General features: G+C 41.0%; 1 protein-coding gene across 1 annotated transcript in view; it reads left to right on the top strand.

Moving 5' to 3' along the window:
- Positions 1-21,441, top strand: part of khdrbs3 (KH domain containing, RNA binding, signal transduction associated 3) — a 120,386-nt gene that overhangs the window by 50,693 nt on the left and 48,252 nt on the right. Inside the window, exons 3-4 of the mRNA XM_061742266.1 lie at positions 4,145-4,261; positions 19,714-19,860. Of these exons, the coding sequence (XP_061598250.1) occupies positions 4,145-4,261; positions 19,714-19,860 (264 nt within the window). The remainder of the gene's footprint in view (positions 1-4,144; positions 4,262-19,713; positions 19,861-21,441) is intronic.

Genomic DNA, 21,441 nt, shown 5'->3' with positions numbered 1-21,441 from the left:
ATTTGTAAATGTTTTTGCACTTCGTGCAAAAACTATTTTTGCCATCGCTCTGAAAATCCACAGGACTGTAGTTAAATTCAGGGCCTACAACTTTCTAAATCAGTTCAGAATTTTTCGAGTAACGGTGTGCGAGTGGTGAGGCCCCAAAGTTCTCCCAATGCATTCCGGATGGGGGTAAGCGCGCACGTTTTTGCACGTTGCGCAAAAACGTGCACGTCAATCGCTAATAAAAGTCATAGCACACGATTCCACCTTAAGCCGAACGTTTCTACGTTTTTTCTTTTCGCGTTTTCTCAAAGCTGCGGGACTAGTTACGCGCTGAAGTTTTGTCCGGAAAATGAATACGATGAAACGCACACAATAACAATAGTGCCTCTGGCTTGCGCCAAGAGGCACGCCTCCTCCATTGCTATTGCATAGCTATGGAGGAGGAGTGCCACTTGGCACAAGCCGTGGCACTAATAAATATTCTTCTCCAATAGAAATTAAAATTCTCTTTTTTAAAAAGACCGATTTTTAAAAGAATATCTGAGCTGAGCGCTCAAAAATAAAACTACGTCAGCCAGTGACAAATACAATCAACTCCAGTCAAATGGAACTGTGCATTGTTCATTTCTGCAACCATCAACTATGAAGAATTAACAATTCTTTTAGAGAAAAATAAGCATATCTGCTTTTTCAGGAAGGATACGTGATCTTTCTGGACTTATGTTTGTCTCCAGCTGTGGAGAACAACAAGTCGCCCTGTTGTCATCCTTTTTGGTAAAATGGAACCAAACTTTCCAGCGTTTCTGCCGCTTTGCCGCCATGTTTTCCTGCTGGGCGCGAATGCGCATGTCGCCCACTGGAATCAATAAGGGAATCGTTTGCAAAAAAGCCAAACGATTCCAAGGAATTGAAACACTGGGAACCGGTTCTGAACAAGAACCGGTTCTCGATTCCCATCCCTAACGAACACGGTTCTATTTTGGCTCAGAATATTTCCAACATGGTTCATCCACCTATCCCTCCACCCCCATCCATCATGTTTCCCTCCCTCCCTTCTCTTTTCCCTCATCCCTCCATCGTCTCCTCACATCAGTTTCCCGCTGGGATCAAACAGCAGCTTTTGTTTCTCCAGAAAAGCAGCAGCTTCAATCCTTCAATCCTCTGAGTCTTAACTACATGAACCGGAGCAGAAATCCCAGCCAGGTTTCTGTAAACCCCTTAATCCCCCGTAATCAAAGCATTAGCATTAGCGTTAGCGGGACCCACCGTAATCAAAGCATTAGCAGAACCAAAGCATCAATCACAGCCGGGTCCGGTAGCCGATAAACGGCAGGATTACAGCTGTTTGTTCCTCGTCTATCTGGAGGATCTGATGTTTTATTAACACTTCTGTCTGACATTTACTGGCATTAATCAACCAACACAAGCTAATCTGCCTGATCTCTGTTTAAATAGCAAGTAGCTTCACTAAATCATCCATAAAACATGTAGCAGCGACTCTTTGCCCCGACGGTTAAAGTGAACGACTCCTCTAGTCTTCATGGACCAACGTTCCTGCTGCTAGCGTCTCATCTGATCATTAACTATTATAAATATACACGTATTAAGGCCTTGTTTCCTCCATCCTGGTTCCTGGAAACGGTACCAGGGGTTTTATGTCCCGGGACGTTCAGACCAAGAACCTTCTGGGTTTATGGAGTCGGTTCTTCCTCTGCGTTTGGGATGTGTTTGGTTTGTTGGGACAGATATTGAAGAGGACGGCAGGACGTTCTTGTAACTTTCGTAACATTTTTAAGTGGTTCTCTGTTTTCTTTTGGGACTAACTTTCATAATTTATAATTTATTTATTTATATCAAAACAGGGACAGTGCGCAATAAGACATTAATCTTTTACAAGAGAATCTGCATTGTTCCAGGTTGTAGCAACTATTTTCCACCTGTAGTCCCTGGGCAGGTTGATGGAATACTGCATAAAAATTAGTATAGAAAAATAAAAAATAAGTAAAAGAGCAGGACAAAGCAAAGAGACAATAGATACAATAGATAAATAGAAACATGGAAGCAGATTCAACAGGGATCTGTCAGATTTAAAGCTAGGCTGCCCCCCCAACACGCTTCATAAATGTACACACACTTGTCTTGACAGTAACCAACGCTTGGCCAGATGTGAGAAGGTGTGGGGACTTGTACATGAAATAATGTCTGTTGGCAGAGTTTTCCATTGAGTTATTGCAGTAGAGGAGAATGATGAGTTCCCAAATGCAGTTTTGTGTTGGGGTCCATGACACTCACCCAGGGTTCGAATTGGACCATGGGTCCTGGGGGAGCCAACATTTTTGAGGGGTTGGACGGGGGGGTTTGCTACTGCCTAAAGAAATTTTCACTTTGAAGCAAATTAATTGATGCAATTTGGCAACATAACGGGTCTCAATAGAAATAAACAAATGTATCATTTGCTCCTCTTTTAGAACGGTGCTTGCTGGGTTAAAGACCATGTGAAAAACATTCTACTAGCCGTATTGCATGATCAAACTCATTTATTAATCAGAATAAAGAAAAGCAGCAAGGGGACACACAGGCAACGTTTTTTCTGCTCAAAACACCTTCAAGAATCCTGTATAATGGTCTTACCCTGCATTCACACTGAAAGCGTCCAAAATCTCCCGACGCCAGCATCTCGCTGCTTGGTGCGTTCACACTGAAAGCGGCATGCACTGTTGACGCCTGCAGTAGGCGGGGCTTAAAGCTGCAGTGGGCGGGGCTTAAAGCTGCAGTGGGCGGGGGTTAAAGCTGCGCTGCAGAACTGGAGGGAACATTTGGAACAGCCTACACATCTTCAGTTTCCTATTTCACCATAGATCACAGTTTGGGACGCCTTCTTTATATTTTAGCGCTATTTCCGCGTAGATAAGAGTGAGTTTGATGCTCCTTTAACAAGTTTGGTCCACGGATCAACATCAACCCAGCGAGCCCTTGCTCCCGGTGAACCATAAATCCGCCTAGGCTGATTTATGGTTCCGCGTCACACCAACGCACTAAAATTTTAGAGAATAAATCCAGGGGGGGACAAGGAATAAAAGTTTGATCCTTCCTTTAATACAGCATTTTGACATTTCCATCTCTATCTCAAACAGGCAGAAGAGCTTTCTTAGAGCAAAACAAAACAATGGTATTAGGTGGAAGGTGCAATAATACAATAATAATAATAATAATAATACACACATCTGACATAATACACTGATACAAAAACCCACAATCTGTACAAGAATATCTGTCTTATTTCCAGTTAAAATGTCTCATTTTAGTTAAAAAAAATCTCATTACACTTAAAACAAGACTCATCACTGGAAAAAACAACAATTTTCACCTGTTTCAAGTAGATTTTCACTTAAAATAAGTAGAAAAATCTGCCAGTGGAACAAGATTGTTTTGCTTATAAGATAAATCTTGTTCCACTGGCAGATTTTTCTACTTATTTCAAGTGAAAATTTACTTGAAACAGGTGAAATTGTCAAATAACAAGTTATTTTTCTGGTGATGAGTCTTGTTTTAAGTGTAATGAGATTTTACTGTTTATTATTATTTTGGATTTCGGTTTCGGCCACAAATTTTCATGTTGGTGCATCACTACTAAATACTACTGCATTGTTCCAACATTATTAATTCTGTCTCAGATGATTCTCGGGGGGGACAGCTTTACTAATGGGGGGGACTTGTCCCCCCTGTCCCCCCCGGGACTTTCTCCCCTGAGGATAACGTCTGTATTCTGCTCAGATTGGTAGTGGCTCTTACTTCTGAGGTATTTATTAATATTCTCAGGGTTCGTTGGTACCGACGGATTATAAAACCGGCTCCTGCTTGTTCAAGCGTTTCAGTCGTCGTTGAGTTTACAGAAATGTCAGCAGAGTGAGATATCTATCAAACATCATGACGTGATTGCACTCAGATTCTGACTGATCCTTTCTCTTGTTTCTGCTGCAGTTTAACTTTGTCTTGTTTTTCTGCTTTAGTTTAACTTTGTCTCGTTTTTTCTGCTTTAGTTTAACTTTGTCTTGTTTTTCTGCTTTAGTTTAACTTTGTCTTGTTTTTCTGCTTTAGTTTAACTTTGTCTCTTGTTTCTGCTTTAGTTTAACTTTGTCTCTTGTTTCTGTTTTAGTTTAACTTTGTGGGGAAACTCCTGGGTCCTCGCGGGAACTCGTTAAAGAGAGTCCAGGAGGAAACGCTAACCAAGATGTCCATCCTGGGGAAGGGATCCATGAGAGACAAGGAGAAGGTAACAGTCATTTATACCTGCTCACCCTAACCCTCTCACCTGAACAAGGTAACAGTCCCACATTTATACCTGCTCACCCTAACCCTAACCCTCTCACCTGAACAAGGTAAAGTCCCACATTTATACCTGCTCACCCTAACCCTCTCACCTGAACATCACCTGTGCATGAGAGACAAGGAGAAGGTAACGGTCCCACATTTATACCTGCTCACCTGAAAATGATCTGTTCCTGCTCTGCTGATCTCTAATTCGCTCTGAAGATGCTAACGGTTTGTTGGCTCGGCTAAACGTCTCTCGTACGTGAAGTTCGGACCGTTGGCCGGGTCTTGAACCAGGGGCGGATCTAGGATGTCAGGAGATCCGGGGCTTAGCCCCCCCCCCCCCGGGTCTCCCGGTTTTGCCCCATTTTCCCACTCCTTTGGACGTACAGTAGCTACAGCTCGGTTTGCAATAGCTTTCTGCCACTACCGAAAGTTTTCTACCACTTTTAAACACACCTGGTATGCCCACATTTTGAGAGATTTCTCTCCACTTTTGTCCCTTTTTATTGAGGTCCCGATAGGCCAGTAGTCTTGTATCCCACAACTCCTCACACAGACGCACAGACAAAATTATTTTTTCTTCAATCTTCTTCAATCGTCTCTGATCTACAACCTGCAAGTTTTTTCTCCCTCCACCACCGTCTCTCCTATCGGACACCGCCGGAATGTCGTCACAGCGCAGCACGGTGAAATTAAAAAAATGTTCAATTTGGGCGCAGGCAAATGTTTTATGAAATTTAGATAATTTTAGATATTTTGCGGTGCAGTATCAGGCCAGCAGCTGACGTTACGTGATTAGCGCGTGACGACACTCACAGAGCACACATAGAATTACAATTGAATAGATCTGCTCCTATGGATCGGCCCATTGTTACTGAAACCCGATCTAGAGTTGTTTTCAATATCGGTGCCGATACAGATACCAAATATCGGATCGTTTATTTTTCCATATGAAATCAACATTTATTCTATTCATTTCCTTTATAATCCTTGGTGGGATTGCAAGAGAGTATGCTGGATAGATTAACCTGGATAATGATTCAATTTTGGTTAACAATGTTCTACCAAACAATGTTAAGCCCCTATTTCAGCCAGTTATTTCTTTTTTTTTTTACATTTATCGTATTTTGAATATTCTCTTTTTGGGGGGACCTGGAGGGAGGGCGAGGGCCAGGAGTGCGAGGGCCCGATCAACGCTGCTTGCAGCTTTAATTTTAGATGCTTCCCGTGCCCTGAATGCATTAAGTGATCGGAGCATTATTTTTTATAGGATGTTACTGGACTATCAAATGATGCTACCCCTGAAATATTGATTTAAAACGGCTGAATTGAGGTATAAGAATGCTGAGATTCATCCTGCAGTGGTAATGAGGTGATTATGTCTATGGGCTCGCCTGCTCGGCCCTCCCCGTGGGTGCTCGGCCCTCCCCGTGGGTGCTCGGCCCTCCCCGTGGGTGCTCGGCCCTCCCCGTGGGTGCTCGGCCCTCCCCGTGGGTGCTCGGCCCTCCCCGTGGGTGCTCGGCCCTCCCCGTGGGTGCTCGGCCCTCCCCGTGGGTGCTCGGCCATTTCCGTGGGTGCTCGAGCCCCGAAGCACCCACGGTTCCGGCGCCTATGGATCCGGGGCTTTTGGAAAAACATTCGGGGCTTGAGCCCAAGTAGCCACCCCCTAGATCCGCCTCTGTCTTGAACGTTAGCCGTTCTTTCTCAGCTGTGATATAATGAGCGTAAACCACGGCCTGTCGGGATGTGTTGCTTAAATATTATTTAATTTATATTATATATATTAAACTCTCCCACTCTGTTAAAAATGTCCCGTTTATCTTCATATTTACGTTTGGCCGTGCGTTTCTTCCCAGCCATTTTGAGAGTGGATTTCTTTCCCTCCAAGTTATTTCCGTCACAAACACGAGCGCTAGCGCCCGTTTAGCTCAACGGGTTGAGCAGTAACTTATGTAAACCTTGCCCTGAACAGCGACGCGGGTTTGATTCCAGTCGCAGCACACCTGTACGTGTCCAAACTCTCCTCTCTCTGTTCAGTGGAAATACATTTAAAATGTGTCCGTTTTATTATCTAATCTGTGTTTTTTATTGACCTGAAAGTGTTCAGGTGTATTTAAAGTATTTATATTTAGGTTAACGTGTTACTCGTCTCATAAATCTGTAACATCTCTGTCTTTAACACGGCAGAAAAGGATCTTACGTGTTTTTCCTTAATTAGATATTTATGGAACTTTTCCGTCTCTTTTAATCTTAATCTTTATTATTTCCCTCCTTTGCCGACTTTGAAGCCGGATCAAACGTCGCCTCTCTTTAGTCTGTTTATATCTGGTTCTATCTTTTATATCTTTTATATCTGGTCACCTCGGCGCTGCAGAATACGTTTGATTGACGGGTCTTTGCAACATGAGCTGCATCTTTTCTGGCAAAAACAGCAACAGATTTTCAAAGTTTATGGAAATGAGAAGGAGACGTTGGAGAATCACAAGAGATGATCAAACGGAAGAAACGGAGAAGCTGGAGGAAGAGATGGAGACGGAGGACTGCGAGTCCAGACCGCCTAAACCAAGACCAGGACCAAGACTAGACCAAGAACAAGAGCAAGACCAAAATTTCGTGCGTGCGTGCATTTTTGCGTGCATTTTTGCGTGCGTTTTTTCGTGCGTTTTTGCGTTCGTTTTTGCGTGCGTTTTTGCGTGCGAGCGTGCGTTTTTTCGTGCGTGCGTGCGTTTTTGCATGCGTTTTTGCGTGCGAGCGTGCATTTTTTTGTGCGTGCGAGCGTTTTTCGTGCAAGCGTGCGTTTTTCCGTGCGTTTTCGACATTTCGACTTTTTTCTCAAAATTTCAACTTTTTCATCAAAATTTCAACTTTTTTCTCAAAATTTCAACTTTCAAGACTAGACCAAGAACAAGAGCAAGACCAAAATCTCGTGAATAAAGTCTAAATGTCGAGAAAAAAGTTGAAATGTCGAGAACAAAGACCAAGACCAAGACCAAGACCAGGACTAGACAAAGTCGAGACCAAGACCAGAAAGTATCCAGACCAAGAACGGCGCTGCCGTCCGAGTTTGATTGACAGGTCTTTGCAACATGAGCTGCAAAAACAGCAACAAGCTCCAAAAAACAGATTTCAAAGTTTATGGAAATGAGAAGGAAATGTTGGAGAATCAAGAGAGGAAGATGAAACAGAGGAAACGGAGAAGCTGGAGGAAGAGATGGAGACGGAGACGGAGGACTTGTGGTCCAGACCACCTAAACCAGAACCAGGACCAGGACCAGAGAGTATCAAGACAGACCAAGTCCAGACCAGGACCAGGTCTTGCTCTTGACTAGGGGTGGGTGTTGCCAAGGACCTCACGATACAATACACATCACGATACCTGAGTCACGATACGATACGATATTGCAATATTGCGATATATAAAGTTTGCTGAAAACTGTAAAAAGCTTTATGGATCTTAAAACCCGAGTTGCACGTTCATCAGATTATAGTGACAATTCATGGGACAAACTGAGTCAAAACAATGTTTTATTATAACTATACAAGCTAAAGTTACAACATATTTGTATATGTTTTTCATATTATTTACATCATATGAAATTAACATTACATTTAGTATGAGGTTGCTTTAATTATGTGGCAAATGATAATAAACACAAGAAAGATGGAACTAAAACCAAGGACAGGCACAGTGATCAGTCAGTATAGATATAAATCCATAAATAAATAAACCTCTGGCCATTATTTTTACTTTTTTAAGGACAGGCAATTGTGTTATATAAGAAATAAATAATAAAATGAAATAAAACGTGAAATAAAACCTGAGCTCAGTGCAGGAACTCCCAGGGTTGGTAGAGAGTGGTAATGCCCAGGACTGTTAGGTTGGAGCACTGGGGGATATGATGGGAAAAAATCGGGGATAAAAAAAAAAAAAAAATCGATATTCAAATTTAGAATATCGATTTTGAATCAGCTGGAAAAGTATCGCTATATATTTCCATATCGATATCTTTGCCCACCCCTACTCTTGACTTGGTCTGGTCTTGGGCCTGGTCTTGATACTCTCTGGTCCTGGTCTTGGTCTCGGTTTCGTCTGGACTCCAAATCCAGCACTGGAGACCCGGAGCTCCCAGTCCTCCGTCTACATCTCCATCTCTTCCACCAGCTCCTCCGTTTCCTCAGTTTCATCTTCCTCTCTTGATTCTCCAACGTCTCCTTCTCATTTCCATAAACTTTCAAATCTGTTGCTGTTTTTGCCAGAAAAGATGCAGCTCATGTTGCAAAGACCCGTCAATCAAACGCAGACGCAGCGCCGAGGTGACCAGACCAGGACCAAGACCAGGACCAGACCAGTCCCCCCAGTCCCCTCACTAAAAATGGAAAGAAAGAGGGAAAAAAGGTGAAAAAAGAGAAAAAAAAGGAAAAAAGAGAAAAAAAGGAAAAAAAAGATAAAAAAAAGAGGGAAAAGAGGAAAAAAGGCAAAAAATGAGAAAAAAGGCGGAAAAAGGGCAAAAAATGAGGGAAAAAAGGGGGGAAAAGAAAAAAAGAGGGAAAAATGGAAAGAAATAGGGAAAAAAGGTGAAAAAGGGGGAAAAAGGCGAAAGGAGGAAAAAAAGGCAAAAAAGAGAAAAAAAGGGGAAAAAACGAGAAAAAAAGAGGGAAAAAAGGGAAAGAAAGAGGGAAAAAAGGCAAAAAATGGGGAAAAAGGGAAAAAAAAGGTGAAAAAATATTTAAAAAAAGGCAAAAAAAGAGGGAAAAGAGGAAAAAAAAGGCGAAAAAAGAGAAAAAAAGGGGAAAAAAGGGAAAAAACAACAAAAAAAGAGAAAAAACGGCGAAAAAAGAGAATAAAAAGAAGGGAAAAAAGGAGGGAAAAAACGACTGGGACCAGACCAAGACCAGAGAGTATCAAGACCAAGACCAAGACCAGGACCACAAAAAACTGGCCTCTAGACCTACAGGTCCACCCAGCAGACCCGGGACCCAGAGCACCCCCATTTCTTTTATATGACTGTTTTACCGGGAACATTCCCCTCCATCCACCAGTCGGTGTTTCCCCGTCTCCTTTCGTTTGTCTGCTTGATTTGTTGGCGGTAATCATTCCCTACATTGGTCCTGGTTCCTGGATCGATAGTCCGGAGTTCTCTGGAGATTACTAGACGTCTAACGGAGATTTGTGACCTCGGCAGCCGTTTATTTGTCAAAGTCACGGCCGGATTTACGACTGACGGCTGTTTCTCCAGACGCTGCAGAGCAGTTTCCTGTTTCAGCTCCTGACGCTGCAGCTGATTGATGGGTTGTTTCTTTCACAGGCGTCATGTAGGTTTCTTTATTTAAAATGTAATTATTAAGATGTTGTGGCTCCAGTTAACCGGCAGCTGTTGAGAGAGGTGGACGACTTGAGGACTCGTGGGCCGGGACTCGGACCTGGAGACGACTCTGGCCTCGACCCCGGGGGTCAACCAGGAGAAATATCCACCCCCCCCCCCCTGTAGGGAACTGGACCGGTGTAAAGAAATCCAGACCCAAAGGCTTTTCCAGTAAATACAAAGCTGTTCTTTTCTTCAGCAGCAGTGAGAGCTGGTTTCCAGGACAGTTATTTATAGGACGTTGAATCTTTAGGCAGAAGGTTGTTTGTCATGAGGCTCTGGGGGCCCCGGGCCCCTGATACTCAAACCTGGGTTTACCTGGAGGTGAGGTGGAGGTGGTGGTGGAGGTGGAGGAGCCCCTGGTACCTGATCAGACCTGGGTTTCATTGGTCGGAGGTAACTCCGCTGGTCAACCGAGTCACACCAGAACTCTACTAGTCCTCCTTTTAGCTTGTTTTCCGATCTTGCGACGTCTGAAATGAGGACATTTGAACAGATTTGATCGGAATGGGGCAATAGGGGGAGAATAGGGGGCACGGTAGTGCAGCGGTCTCACAGCTAGAAGGTCCTGGGTTTGATTCCCGCCGGGGGACGCTGTGGGCGCTGAAGTGCTTGTTAGTTCCCCCATGACTTCAGCTCTCTACTTTCCATGGTTTTAAAGTGTATAATGTTTTAAAGTATCACTGTTAGCAGAACATATTCATGTTTTATTAGAGGATTTCTGGTGTTTTAGTGGATAAAGCTCCTTCTGCCGCCACAGAAACAGAAACAGAAGAGCAGGCGGATAAAGCCTGTAGTTCATCAGTAGTTCATCATCACCTGTCACCAAAAACATGAATAATTCACTTAAACGTCCTGAATATAAGAGTCAAATCTGCTCGTTTCTGGGGTCGAGGGGAAGGAAGGAAACGGAAGGAAAGGAAGAAAGATGCTGCAGATAGATATTAAACCAAACAGACATGATCACTTAAAACAGCACAATCTATGTTTCAAATCACCAATAAAAGCAGTGGCGTCAATTCAGTCTTACTAAGGTACGGCAAGGTTACGAGTCCCAGAACAGAACTAGAGTATCAATCAACACGTCCAGCTAATACTCATCACAGAAGTTTATGTAGCTGATCTGTGTGGTCAAGAAAACTGGAACTTATTACAATGCAGTCTCACTCACTGCAAAAACTCTACATCTTACCAGGAATATTTGTCTTATTTCTAGTTAAAATGTCTCATTTTTAGTCAAAAAATCTCATTACACTTAAAACAAGAGTCATTGCCAGAAAAATAACTTATTTGACAATTTTCACCTGATCAAAGTAAATTTTCACTTGAAATAAGTAGAAAAATCTGCCAGTGGAACAAGATTTATCTTCTCATTACAAGCAAAAAAATCTTGTTCAACTGGCAGATTTTTCTACTTATTTCAAATGAAAATCTACTTGAAACAGGTGAAAATGGTTGTTTTTGAGTCTTGTCTTAAATGTAATGAGATTTTTTTTTACTAAAATTAGACATTTTAACCAGAAATAAGACAAATATTCTTGAGATTTTGAGTTTTTGCAGTGTATAATAACTAGTGAAATCGATCGTGTTGTTCTGATTTGCATTTGTAGTTATTCTATATGTATTAAGTAATAGAATAATCATAGAAATAGACAGAGTAATTCCATAAATGTATTTAAAAAACAAACATTTACATTTTCCCTTGAAGCCAAAGTGTGGTGGCTGCCGGACCTTCAGACCCGACTGACGCCCCTGATCTCAGGAACTTATTATGTTTCTGTTTTTAGTTAAAAGAACTAGAACATGATGGTTTTCATGTCTGTTTTAAACTAGAACATGATGGTTTTCATGTCTGTGTTTTGAACTAGAACATGATGGTTTTCATGTCTGTTTTAAACTAGAACATGATGGTTTTCATGTCTGTGTTTTAAACTAGAACATGATGGTTTTCATGTCTGTTTTGAACTAGAACATGATGGTTTTCATGTCTGTTTTGAACTAGAACATGATGGTTTTCATGTCTGTTTTGAACTAGAACATGATGGTTTTCATGTCTGTTTTAAACTAGAACATGATGGTTTTCATGTCTGTTTTGAACTGGAACATGATGGTTTTCATGTCTGTTTTAAACTAGAACATGATGGTTTTCATGTCTGTGTTTTGAACTAGAACATGACGGTTTTCTGTGTTTTAAACTAAAACATGATGGTTTCCATGTCTGTGTTTTGAACTAGAACATGATGGTTTTCATGTCTGTTTTGAACTGGAACATGATGGTTTTCATGTCTGTTTTAAACTGGAACATGATGGTTTTCATGTCTGTGTTTTGAACTGGAACATGATGGTTTTCATGTCTGTTTTGAACTAGAACATGATGGTTTTCATGTCTGTGTTTTGAACTGGAACATGATGGTTTTCATGTCTGTTTTAAACTGGAACATGATGGTTTTCATGTCTGTGTTTTGAACTGGAACATGATGGTTTTCATGTCTGTTTTGAACTAGAACATGATGGTTTTCATGTCTGTTTTGAACTAGAACATGATGGTTTTCATGTCTGTTTTAAACTAGAACATGATGGTTTTCATGTCTGTTTTGAACTGGAACATGATGGTTTTCATGTCTGTTTTAAACTAGAACATGATGGTTTTCATGTCTGTGTTTTGAACTAGAACATGACGGTTTTCTGTGTTTTAAACTAAAACATGATGGTTTCCATGTCTGTGTTTTGAACTAGAACATGATGGTTTTCATGTCTGTTTTAAACTAGAACATGATGGTTTTCATGTCTGTTTTGAACTAGAACATGATGGTTTTCATGTCTGTTTTAAACTAGAACATGATGGTTTTCATGTCTGTTTTGAACTAGAACATGATGGTTTTCATGTCCGTTTTAAACTAGAACATGATGGTTTTCATGTCTGTTTTGAACTAGAACATGATGGTTTTCATGTCTGTGTTTTGAACTAGAACATGATGGTTTTCATGTCTGTGTTTTAAACTAGAACATGATGGTTTTCATGTCTGTTTTAAACTAGAACATGATGGTTTTCATGTCTGTTTTAAACTAGAACATGATGGTTTTCATGTCTGTTTTAAACTAGAACATGATGGTTTTCATGTCTGTGTTTTGAACTAGAACATGATGGTTTTCATGTCTGTGTTTTAAACTAGAACATGATGGTTTTCATGTCTGTTTTAAACTAGAACATGATGGTTTTCATGTCTGTGTTTTGAACTAGAACATGATGGTTTTCATGTCTGTTTTGAAATAGAACATGATGGTTTTCACGTCTGTTTTAAACTAGAACATGATGGTTTTCATGTCTGTTTTGAACTAGAACATGATGGTTTTCATGTCTGTTTTAAACTAGAACATGATGGTTTTCATGTCTGTTTTAAACTAGAACATGATGGTTTTCATGTCTGTTTTAAACTAGAACATGATGGTTTTCATGTCTGTTTTAAACTAGAACATGATGGTTTTCATGTCTGTTTTTTGAACTAGAACATGATGGTTTTCATGTCTGTTTTGAACTGGAACATGATGGTTTTCATGTCTGTTTTGAACTGGAACATGATGGTTTTCATGTCTGTGTTTTAAACTAGAACATGATGGTTTTCATGTCTGTTTTGAACTAGAACATGATGGTTTTCATGTCTGTTTTAAACTAGAACATGATGGTTTTCTGTGTTTTGAACTGGAACATGATGGTTTTCATGTCTGTTTTAAACTAGAACATGATGGTTTTCATGTCTGTTTTGAACTGGAACATGATGGTTTTCATGTCTGTTTTAAACTAGAACATGATGGTTTTCATGTCTGTGTTTTGAACTAGAACATGACGGTTTTCTGTGTTTTAAACTAAAACATGATGGTTTCCATGTCTGTGTTTTGAACTAGAACATGATGGTTTTCATGTCTGTTTTAAACTAGAACATGATGGTTTTCATGTCTGTTTTAAACTAGAACATGATGGTTTTCATGTCTGTTTTGAACTAGAACATGATGGTTTTCATGTCTGTTTTAAACTAGAACATGATGGTTTTCATGTCTGTTTTGAACTAGAACATGATGGTTTTCATGTCCGTTTTAAACTAGAACATGATGGTTTTCATGTCTGTTTTGAACTAGAACATGATGGTTTTCATGTCTGTGTTTTGAACTAGAACATGATGGTTTTCATGTCTGTGTTTTAAACTAGAACATGATGGTTTTCATGTCTGTTTTAAACTAGAACATGATGGTTTTCATGTCTGTTTTAAACTAGAACATGATGGTTTTCATGTCTGTTTTAAACTAGAACATGATGGTTTTCATGTCTGTGTTTTGAACTAGAACATGATGGTTTTCATGTCTGTGTTTTAAACTAGAACATGATGGTTTTCATGTCTGTTTTAAACTAGAACATGATGGTTTTCATGTCTGTGTTTTGAACTAGAACATGATGGTTTTCATGTCTGTTTTGAAATAGAACATGATGGTTTTCACGTCTGTTTTAAACTAGAACATGATGGTTTTCATGTCTGTTTTGAACTAGAACATGATGGTTTTCATGTCTGTTTTAAACTAGAACATGATGGTTTTCATGTCTGTTTTAAACTAGAACATGATGGTTTTCATGTCTGTTTTAAACTAGAACATGATGGTTTTCATGTCTGTTTTAAACTAGAACATGATGGTTTTCATGTCTGTTTTTTGAACTAGAACATGATGGTTTTCATGTCTGTTTTGAACTGGAACATGATGGTTTTCATGTCTGTTTTGAACTGGAACATGATGGTTTTCATGTCTGTGTTTTAAACTAGAACATGATGGTTTTCATGTCTGTTTTGAACTAGAACATGATGGTTTTCATGTCTGTGTTTTAAACTAGAACATGATGGTTTTCATGTCTGTTTTGAACTAGAACATGATGGTTTTCATGTCTGTTTTAAACTAGAACATGATGGTTTTCTGTGTTTTGAACTGGAACATGATGGTTTTCATGTCTGTTTTGAACTAGAACATGATGGTTTTCACGTCTGTGTTTTAAACTAGAACATGATGGTTTTCATGTCTGTTTTGAACTAGAACATGATGGTTTTCATGTATGTGTTTTAAACTAGAACATGATGGTTTTCATGTCTGTTTTGAACTAGAACATGATGGTTTTCATGTCTGTTTTAAACTAGAACATGATGGTTTTCATGTCTGTTTTGAACTAGAACATGATGGTTTTCATGTCCGTTTTAAACTAGAACATGATGGTTTTCATGTCTGTTTTGAACTAGAACATGATGGTTTTCATGTCTGTGTTTTGAACTAGAACATGATGGTTTTCATGTCTGTGTTTTAAACTAGAACATGATGGTTTTCATGTCTGTTTTAAACTAGAACATGATGGTTTTCATGTCTGTTTTAAACTAGAACATGATGGTTTTCATGTCTGTTTTAAACTAGAACATGATGGTTTTCATGTCTGTGTTTTGAACTAGAACATGATGGTTTTCATGTCTGTGTTTTAAACTAGAACATGATGGTTTTCATGTCTGTTTTAAACTAGAACATGATGGTTTTCATGTCTGTGTTTTGAACTAGAACATGATGGTTTTCATGTCTGTTTTGAAATAGAACATGATGGTTTTCACGTCTGTTTTAAACTAGAACATGATGGTTTTCATGTCTGTTTTGAACTAGAACATGATGGTTTTCATGTCTGTTTTAAACTAGAACATGATGGTTTTCATGTCTGTTTTAAACTAGAACATGATGGTTTTCATGTCTGTTTTAAACTAGAACATGATGGTTTTCATGTCTGTTTTAAACTAGAACATGATGGTTTTCATGTCTGTTTTTTGAACTAGAACATGATGGTTTTCAAGTCTGTTTTGAACTGGAACATGATGGTTTTCATGTCTGTTTTGAACTGGAACATGATGGTTTTCATGTCTGTGTTTTAAACTAGAACATGATGGTTTTCATGTCTGTTTTGAACTAGAACATGATGGTTTTCATGTCTGTGTTTTAAACTAGAACATGATGGTTTTCATGTCTGTTTTGAACTAGAACATGATGGTTTTCATGTCTGTTTTAAACTAGAACATGATGGTTTTCTGTGTTTTGAACTGGAACATGATGGTTTTCATGTCTGTTTTAAACTAGAACATGATGGTTTTCATGTCTGTTTTGAACTAGAACATGATGGTTTTCATGTCTGTTTTAAACTAGAACATGATGGTTTTCATGTCTGTTTTGAACTAGAACATGATGGTTTTCATGTCTGTGTTTTAAACTAGAACATGATGGTTTTCATGTCTGTTTTGAACTAGAACATGATGGTTTTCATGTATGTGTTTTAAACTAGAACATGATGGTTTTCATGTCTGTTTTGAACTAGAACATGATGGTTTTCATGTCTGTTTTGAACTAGAACATGATGGTTTTCATGTCTGTTTTGAACTAGAACATGATGGTTTTCATGTCTGTTTTGAACTAGAACATGATGGTTTTCATGTCTGTTTTAAACTAGAACATGATGGTTTTCATTTCTGTTTTGAACTAGAACATGATGGTTTTCATGTCTGTTTTAAACTAGAACATGATGGTTTTCATGTCTGTTTTGAACTAGAACATGATGGTTTTCACGTCTGTGTTTTAAACTAGAACATGATGGTTTTCATGTCTGTTTTGAACTGGAACATGATGGTTTTCATGTCTGTGTTTTGAACTAGAACATGATGGTTTTCATGTCTGTTTTGAACTGGAACATGATGGTTTTCATGTCTGTGTTTTGAACTAGAACATGATGGTTTTCATGTCTGTTTTGAACTAGAACATGATGGTTTTCATGTCTGTTTTAAACTAGAACATGATGGTTTTCATGTCTGTTTTAAACTAGAACATGATGGTTTTCATGTCTGTTTTGAACTAGAACATGATGGTTTTCATGTCTGTTTTAAACTAGAACATGATGGTTTTCATGTCTGTTTTGAACTGGAACATGATGGTTTTCATGTCTGTTTTAAACTAGAACATGATGGTTTTCATGTCTGTTTTGAACTAGAACATGATGGTTTTCATGTCTGTGTTTTATACTAGAACATGATGGTTTTCATGTCTGTTTTAAACTAGAACATGATGGTTTTCATGTCTGTTTTAAACTAGAACATGATGGTTTTCATGTCTGTGTTTTGAACTAGAACATGATGGTTTTCTGTGTTTTAAACTAGAACATGATGGTTTTCATGTCTGTTTTGAACTAGAACGTGATGGTTTTCATGTCTATTTTAAACTAGAACATGATGGTTTTCATGTCTGTTTTGAACTGGAACATGATGGTTTTCTGTGTTTTTCATGCTAATATATAAAGGCAGGAAAGAGCCAGATCTCTCAGCATCTGTCTCTTTCCTCTAAACCTCCAGCTCACCAGCAGTTCTGCTGAAACGCTCCCAGGAACCCTCGTAAAGCTCAGATTTATGGACGGATTAACATATCATTAACATACCACCGGCAGTCTTAAAAGAAGGTTATTTATAATTAGATGACATCAGAGATGCAGGCCAGAGAGGAGAAGAGAAGGGGAAGTTACCGCCGCTGGAAAACCCCAGAGAAAGTCTTTATTCACATTTTCTGGGTTGAAAAGAGGAAACTGGGACAGAAACTGTTGTTTCCTGGTGGAAGAGTCAAGGTTTTATTCTGTCCTCTGTCGTCTGTAACATCGTACTGGCCTGATTCCGTCTGGTACTGGTTACTGGTAATCCTACAGAGGATTATTTTAGACGTACACTCCTAAGATTTCAGACTTCAGTTTTTTTGTGTGTGCGTGCGTTTTTTCGTGCGTGCGTTTTGCGTGTGTTTTTTCGGGCGTGCGTTTTTTCGTGCGTGCGTGCGTTTTTGCGTGCGAGCGTGCGTTTTTCCGTGCGTGCGTGCGTTTTTGCGTGCGAGCGTGCGTTTTTTCGTACGTGCATTTTTCCGTGCGTGCGTGCATTTTTCCGTGCGTGCGTGCGTTTTTGCGTGCAAGCGTGCGTTTTTCCATGCGTGCGTGCGTTTTTTGCGTGCGAGCGTGCGTTTTTGCATGCGAGCGTGCGTTTTTTCGTACGTGCGTTTTTCCGTGCGTGCGTGCGTTTTTGCGTGCAAGCGTGCGTTTTTCCGTGCGTGCGTGCGTTTTTGCGTGCGAGCGTGCGTTTTTTCGTGCGTGCGTGCGTTCATTTTTGCGCGAGAGTGCGTTTTTTCGCGCAAGAGTGCGTTTTTTCGCGCAAGAGTGCTTTTTTTCGTGCATTCGTGCGTTTTCGAAATTTCGACTTTTTTCTCAAAATTTCACCTTTTTCCTCGTCTGTTCCCTCCTCTGTTGAATAACCAGCTGACCTGGAATCAGCTGAGCCGCACAGCAAGTACTGCCCCCTAGTGGCCAGGAGTGGAATTACACATAATAAAACAAGAATATGGCACCTACACAATCAACCATCAACGTAGAGTTGAAGGTGGATGCGTGACCACTCCTCCCCGTCTCCTCCCTCAAGTAGATGTATCTAATATGATGAGGATAAATATCCATGAAGAAACGCTTATCCTAAAAAGGAACTTGCAAAAGGAAGTGAAACATCAACCATGAGCTGGAAACACCGTCAGATTCAAGCTGTAGAAGACGGTAACTTGCCCTAGTTGTGTTGACCGCATTGCATTATGGGTATCGTTCCTCCTTGTGTTGCATTGTGGGTTTATTATGTTCGTACAGGTTTATATTCAGCGTTAGTGCATCATTATACTTGTTGGTGATTTAAGAATCGACACCTGAACTGAAGCCGGTGGGACAAAAAACGTCCTGGTTCCATTTGGCCGTTAATGCAGATGGGAAAGTGGACACGTGTTCATTCATGTGTTCATTCATGTGTTCATTCACGTGTTCATTCACGTGTTCATTCACGTGTTCATTCATGTGTTCATTCACGTGTTCATTCATGTGTTCATTCACGTGTTCATTCACGTGTTCATTCACGTGTTCATTCACGTGTTCATTCACGTGTTCATTCACGTGTTCATTCACGTGTTCATTCACGTGTTCATTCACGTGTTCATTCATGTTAGGGCTGGGCGATATATCGAGATTTTAATATATATCGATATATTTTCAAACGCGATATGGTACGAGACAATATCGTTTATATCGATTTCTTTTTTTTTATGATTTTGATATAGCTTATTTTGTGACAAATTGACTTGAATGTTTTATTTGAGATTTGCACAAATGTTTTGTTATTTGCACAACTATCAACCTCAGTGGAAAAGTCTGCCTGTTACTGTCTACATTGTATTAATTACACAGTGTATTTTAATTTAATTGTTATGCAGGAAAGGGATATTTGTTTTATTTTATTCAAGAAGCATTTTTATTCTATATATGCAGGTAGTTTATTTTTATTTCATTTGTTTTATACATTTTGATATTGTGCAGACCTCTGTTAATAAAGGAACCTGTGTGACATTTGGCACGAGGCTTTGTATTAAAACTGACTGTTTTTTTAAGAAATGAAGCTAACAGAGACGCTAACGGAGATGCTAACAGAGATGCTAACAGAGATGCTAACAGAGATGCTAACAGAGATGCTAACAGAGATGCAAACAGAGATGCCAACAGAGATGCCAACAGAGATGCTAACAGAGATGATAACAGAGATGCTAACAGAGATGCTATGCTATAATGCTTTGGGGGAAACCCCAATTATGGCAGAGAAAAAATATTGATATATATCGAGTATCAACATTCAGCTAGAAAATATCCAGATATGACTTTTGGTCCATATCGCCCAGTCTTAATTCATGTGTTCATTCATGTATTCATTCACGTGTTCATTCATGTGTTCATTCAACATGCAGATGCTCTTAGTCGCCCACTGCTCATAAGACGAATATATACACCATCAGTCATTAACGTCATGTCTGCTCAACTCCGTTCTGTCTTCAACCTCCTCTTTCTTCTTCTCCCCGTCCAGGAGGAGGAGCTCCGTCAGAGCGGAGAGTCCAAGTCCAAGTCATTAAAGACTTGTTGTGTCCTTCTCTTTCCGTCCAGGAGGAGGAGCTCCGTCAGAGCGGAGAGTCCAAGTACCAGCACCTGAACGAAGACCTGCACGTCCTGATCGAGGTGTTCGCCCCGCCGGCCGACGCCTACGCCCGGATGGGCCACGCGCTGGAGGAGATCAAGAAGTTCCTCATACCAGTAAGTTCCCAGAGCTCCCAGTAGGTTCTAGTTCCTACTGGAGATCAAGAAGTTTCTTATACCGGAAGGGGCACAATAAAATTGTTGATCCTAGAATCTGGCCTTGACAGGGCGCTTTTTGGCCAATCGCTCAGGTCACAATCTTCCTGGTGGAATGTAAACAAGGTGACTCTGCCCCCACTAACCCTCCCCCTTTCCCACGAACACCTGTGGACCTGGATCAGAACTGTACGAGCCGTCTGATAACATCAAGGACATTTGGCTGAGAGCAGCTCTGGGCGAAGTTCATGGACGGACTCATCGCTACACACACACTTACTGATAAACACACACAGTTCCCTGAATTTAACGCCTTCCTCGGCTCCTCCATCTCATCATACCCCCCCAACAGTCTCCGGGTTTCGAGCGTCAGACGGCGATCACTTGGATGTGCGGGGACCCCCCCAACCCCCCCCCAACCCCCCCCCACACACACACACCCACATGCAAGTCTCGTGATGTCTGTTGTTTCTGTGTGCTGCTGAGGTGTTTTTTTGCACCTTGATACTGTGTATTGTATGATTTTCAGTGTGAAGATGTATTTTTTTTCTGTTTTTTTCTGTTCCCTCCTCTGTTCCCTCCTCTGTTCCCTCCTCTGTTCCCTCCTCTGTTCCCTCGTCTGTTCCCTCCTCTGTTCCCTCCTCTGTTCCCTCGTCTGTTCCCTCGTCTGTTCCCTCCTCTGTTCCCTCCTCTGTTCCCTCGTCTGTTCCCTCCTCTGTTCCCTCGTCTGTTCCCTCCTCTGTTCCCTCCTCTGTTCCCTCGTCTGTTCCCTCGTCTGTTCCCTCCTCTGTTCCCTCGTCTGTTCCCTCCTCTGTTCCCTCCTCTGTTCCCTCGTCTGTTCCCTCCTATGTTCCCTCGTCTGTTCCCTCCTCTGTTCCCTCCTCTGTTCCCTCCTCTGTTCCCTCGTCTGTTCCCTCCTCTGTTCCCTCCTCTGTTCCCTCCTCTGTTCCCTCGTCTGTTCCCTCCTCTGTTCCCTCGTCTGTTCCCTCCTCTGTTCCCTCGTCTGTTCCCTCGTCTGTTCCCTCCTCTGTTCCCTCCTCTGTTCCCTCGTCTGTTCCCTCGTCTGTTCCCTCCTCTGTTCCCTCCTCTGTTCCCTCGTCTGTTCCCTCCTCTGTTCCCTCCTCTGTTCCCTCGTCTGTTCCCTCGTCTGTTCCCTCGTCTGTTCCCTCGTCTGTTCCCTCGTCTGTTCCCTCCTCTGTTCCCTCGTCTGTTCCCTCCTCTGTTCCCTCCTCTGTTCCCTCCTCTGTTCCCTCGTCTGTTCCCTCCTCTGTTCCCTCGTCTGTTCCCTCGTCTGTTCCCTCGTCTGTTCCCTCGTCTGTTCCCTCGTCTGTTCCCTCGTCTGTTCCCTCGTCTGTTCCCTCGTCTGTTCCCTCGTCTGTTCCCTCGTCTGTTCCCTCGTCTGTTCCCTCGTCTGTTCCCTCCTCTGTTCCCTCGTCTGTTCCCTCCTCTGTTCCCTCGTCTGTTCCCTCGTCTGTTCCCTCCTCTGTTCCCTCCTCTGTTCCCTCGTCTGTTCCCTCGTCTGTTCCCTCGTCTGTTCCCTCC

Source organism: Cololabis saira, chromosome 15 (genome assembly GCF_033807715.1).
Source record: "Cololabis saira isolate AMF1-May2022 chromosome 15, fColSai1.1, whole genome shotgun sequence".
NCBI lineage: Eukaryota > Metazoa > Chordata > Actinopteri > Beloniformes > Belonidae > Cololabis > Cololabis saira.
Note: the sequence above shows the minus strand (reverse complement) of the source record. Positions and strands in the feature narration are given on the sequence as shown.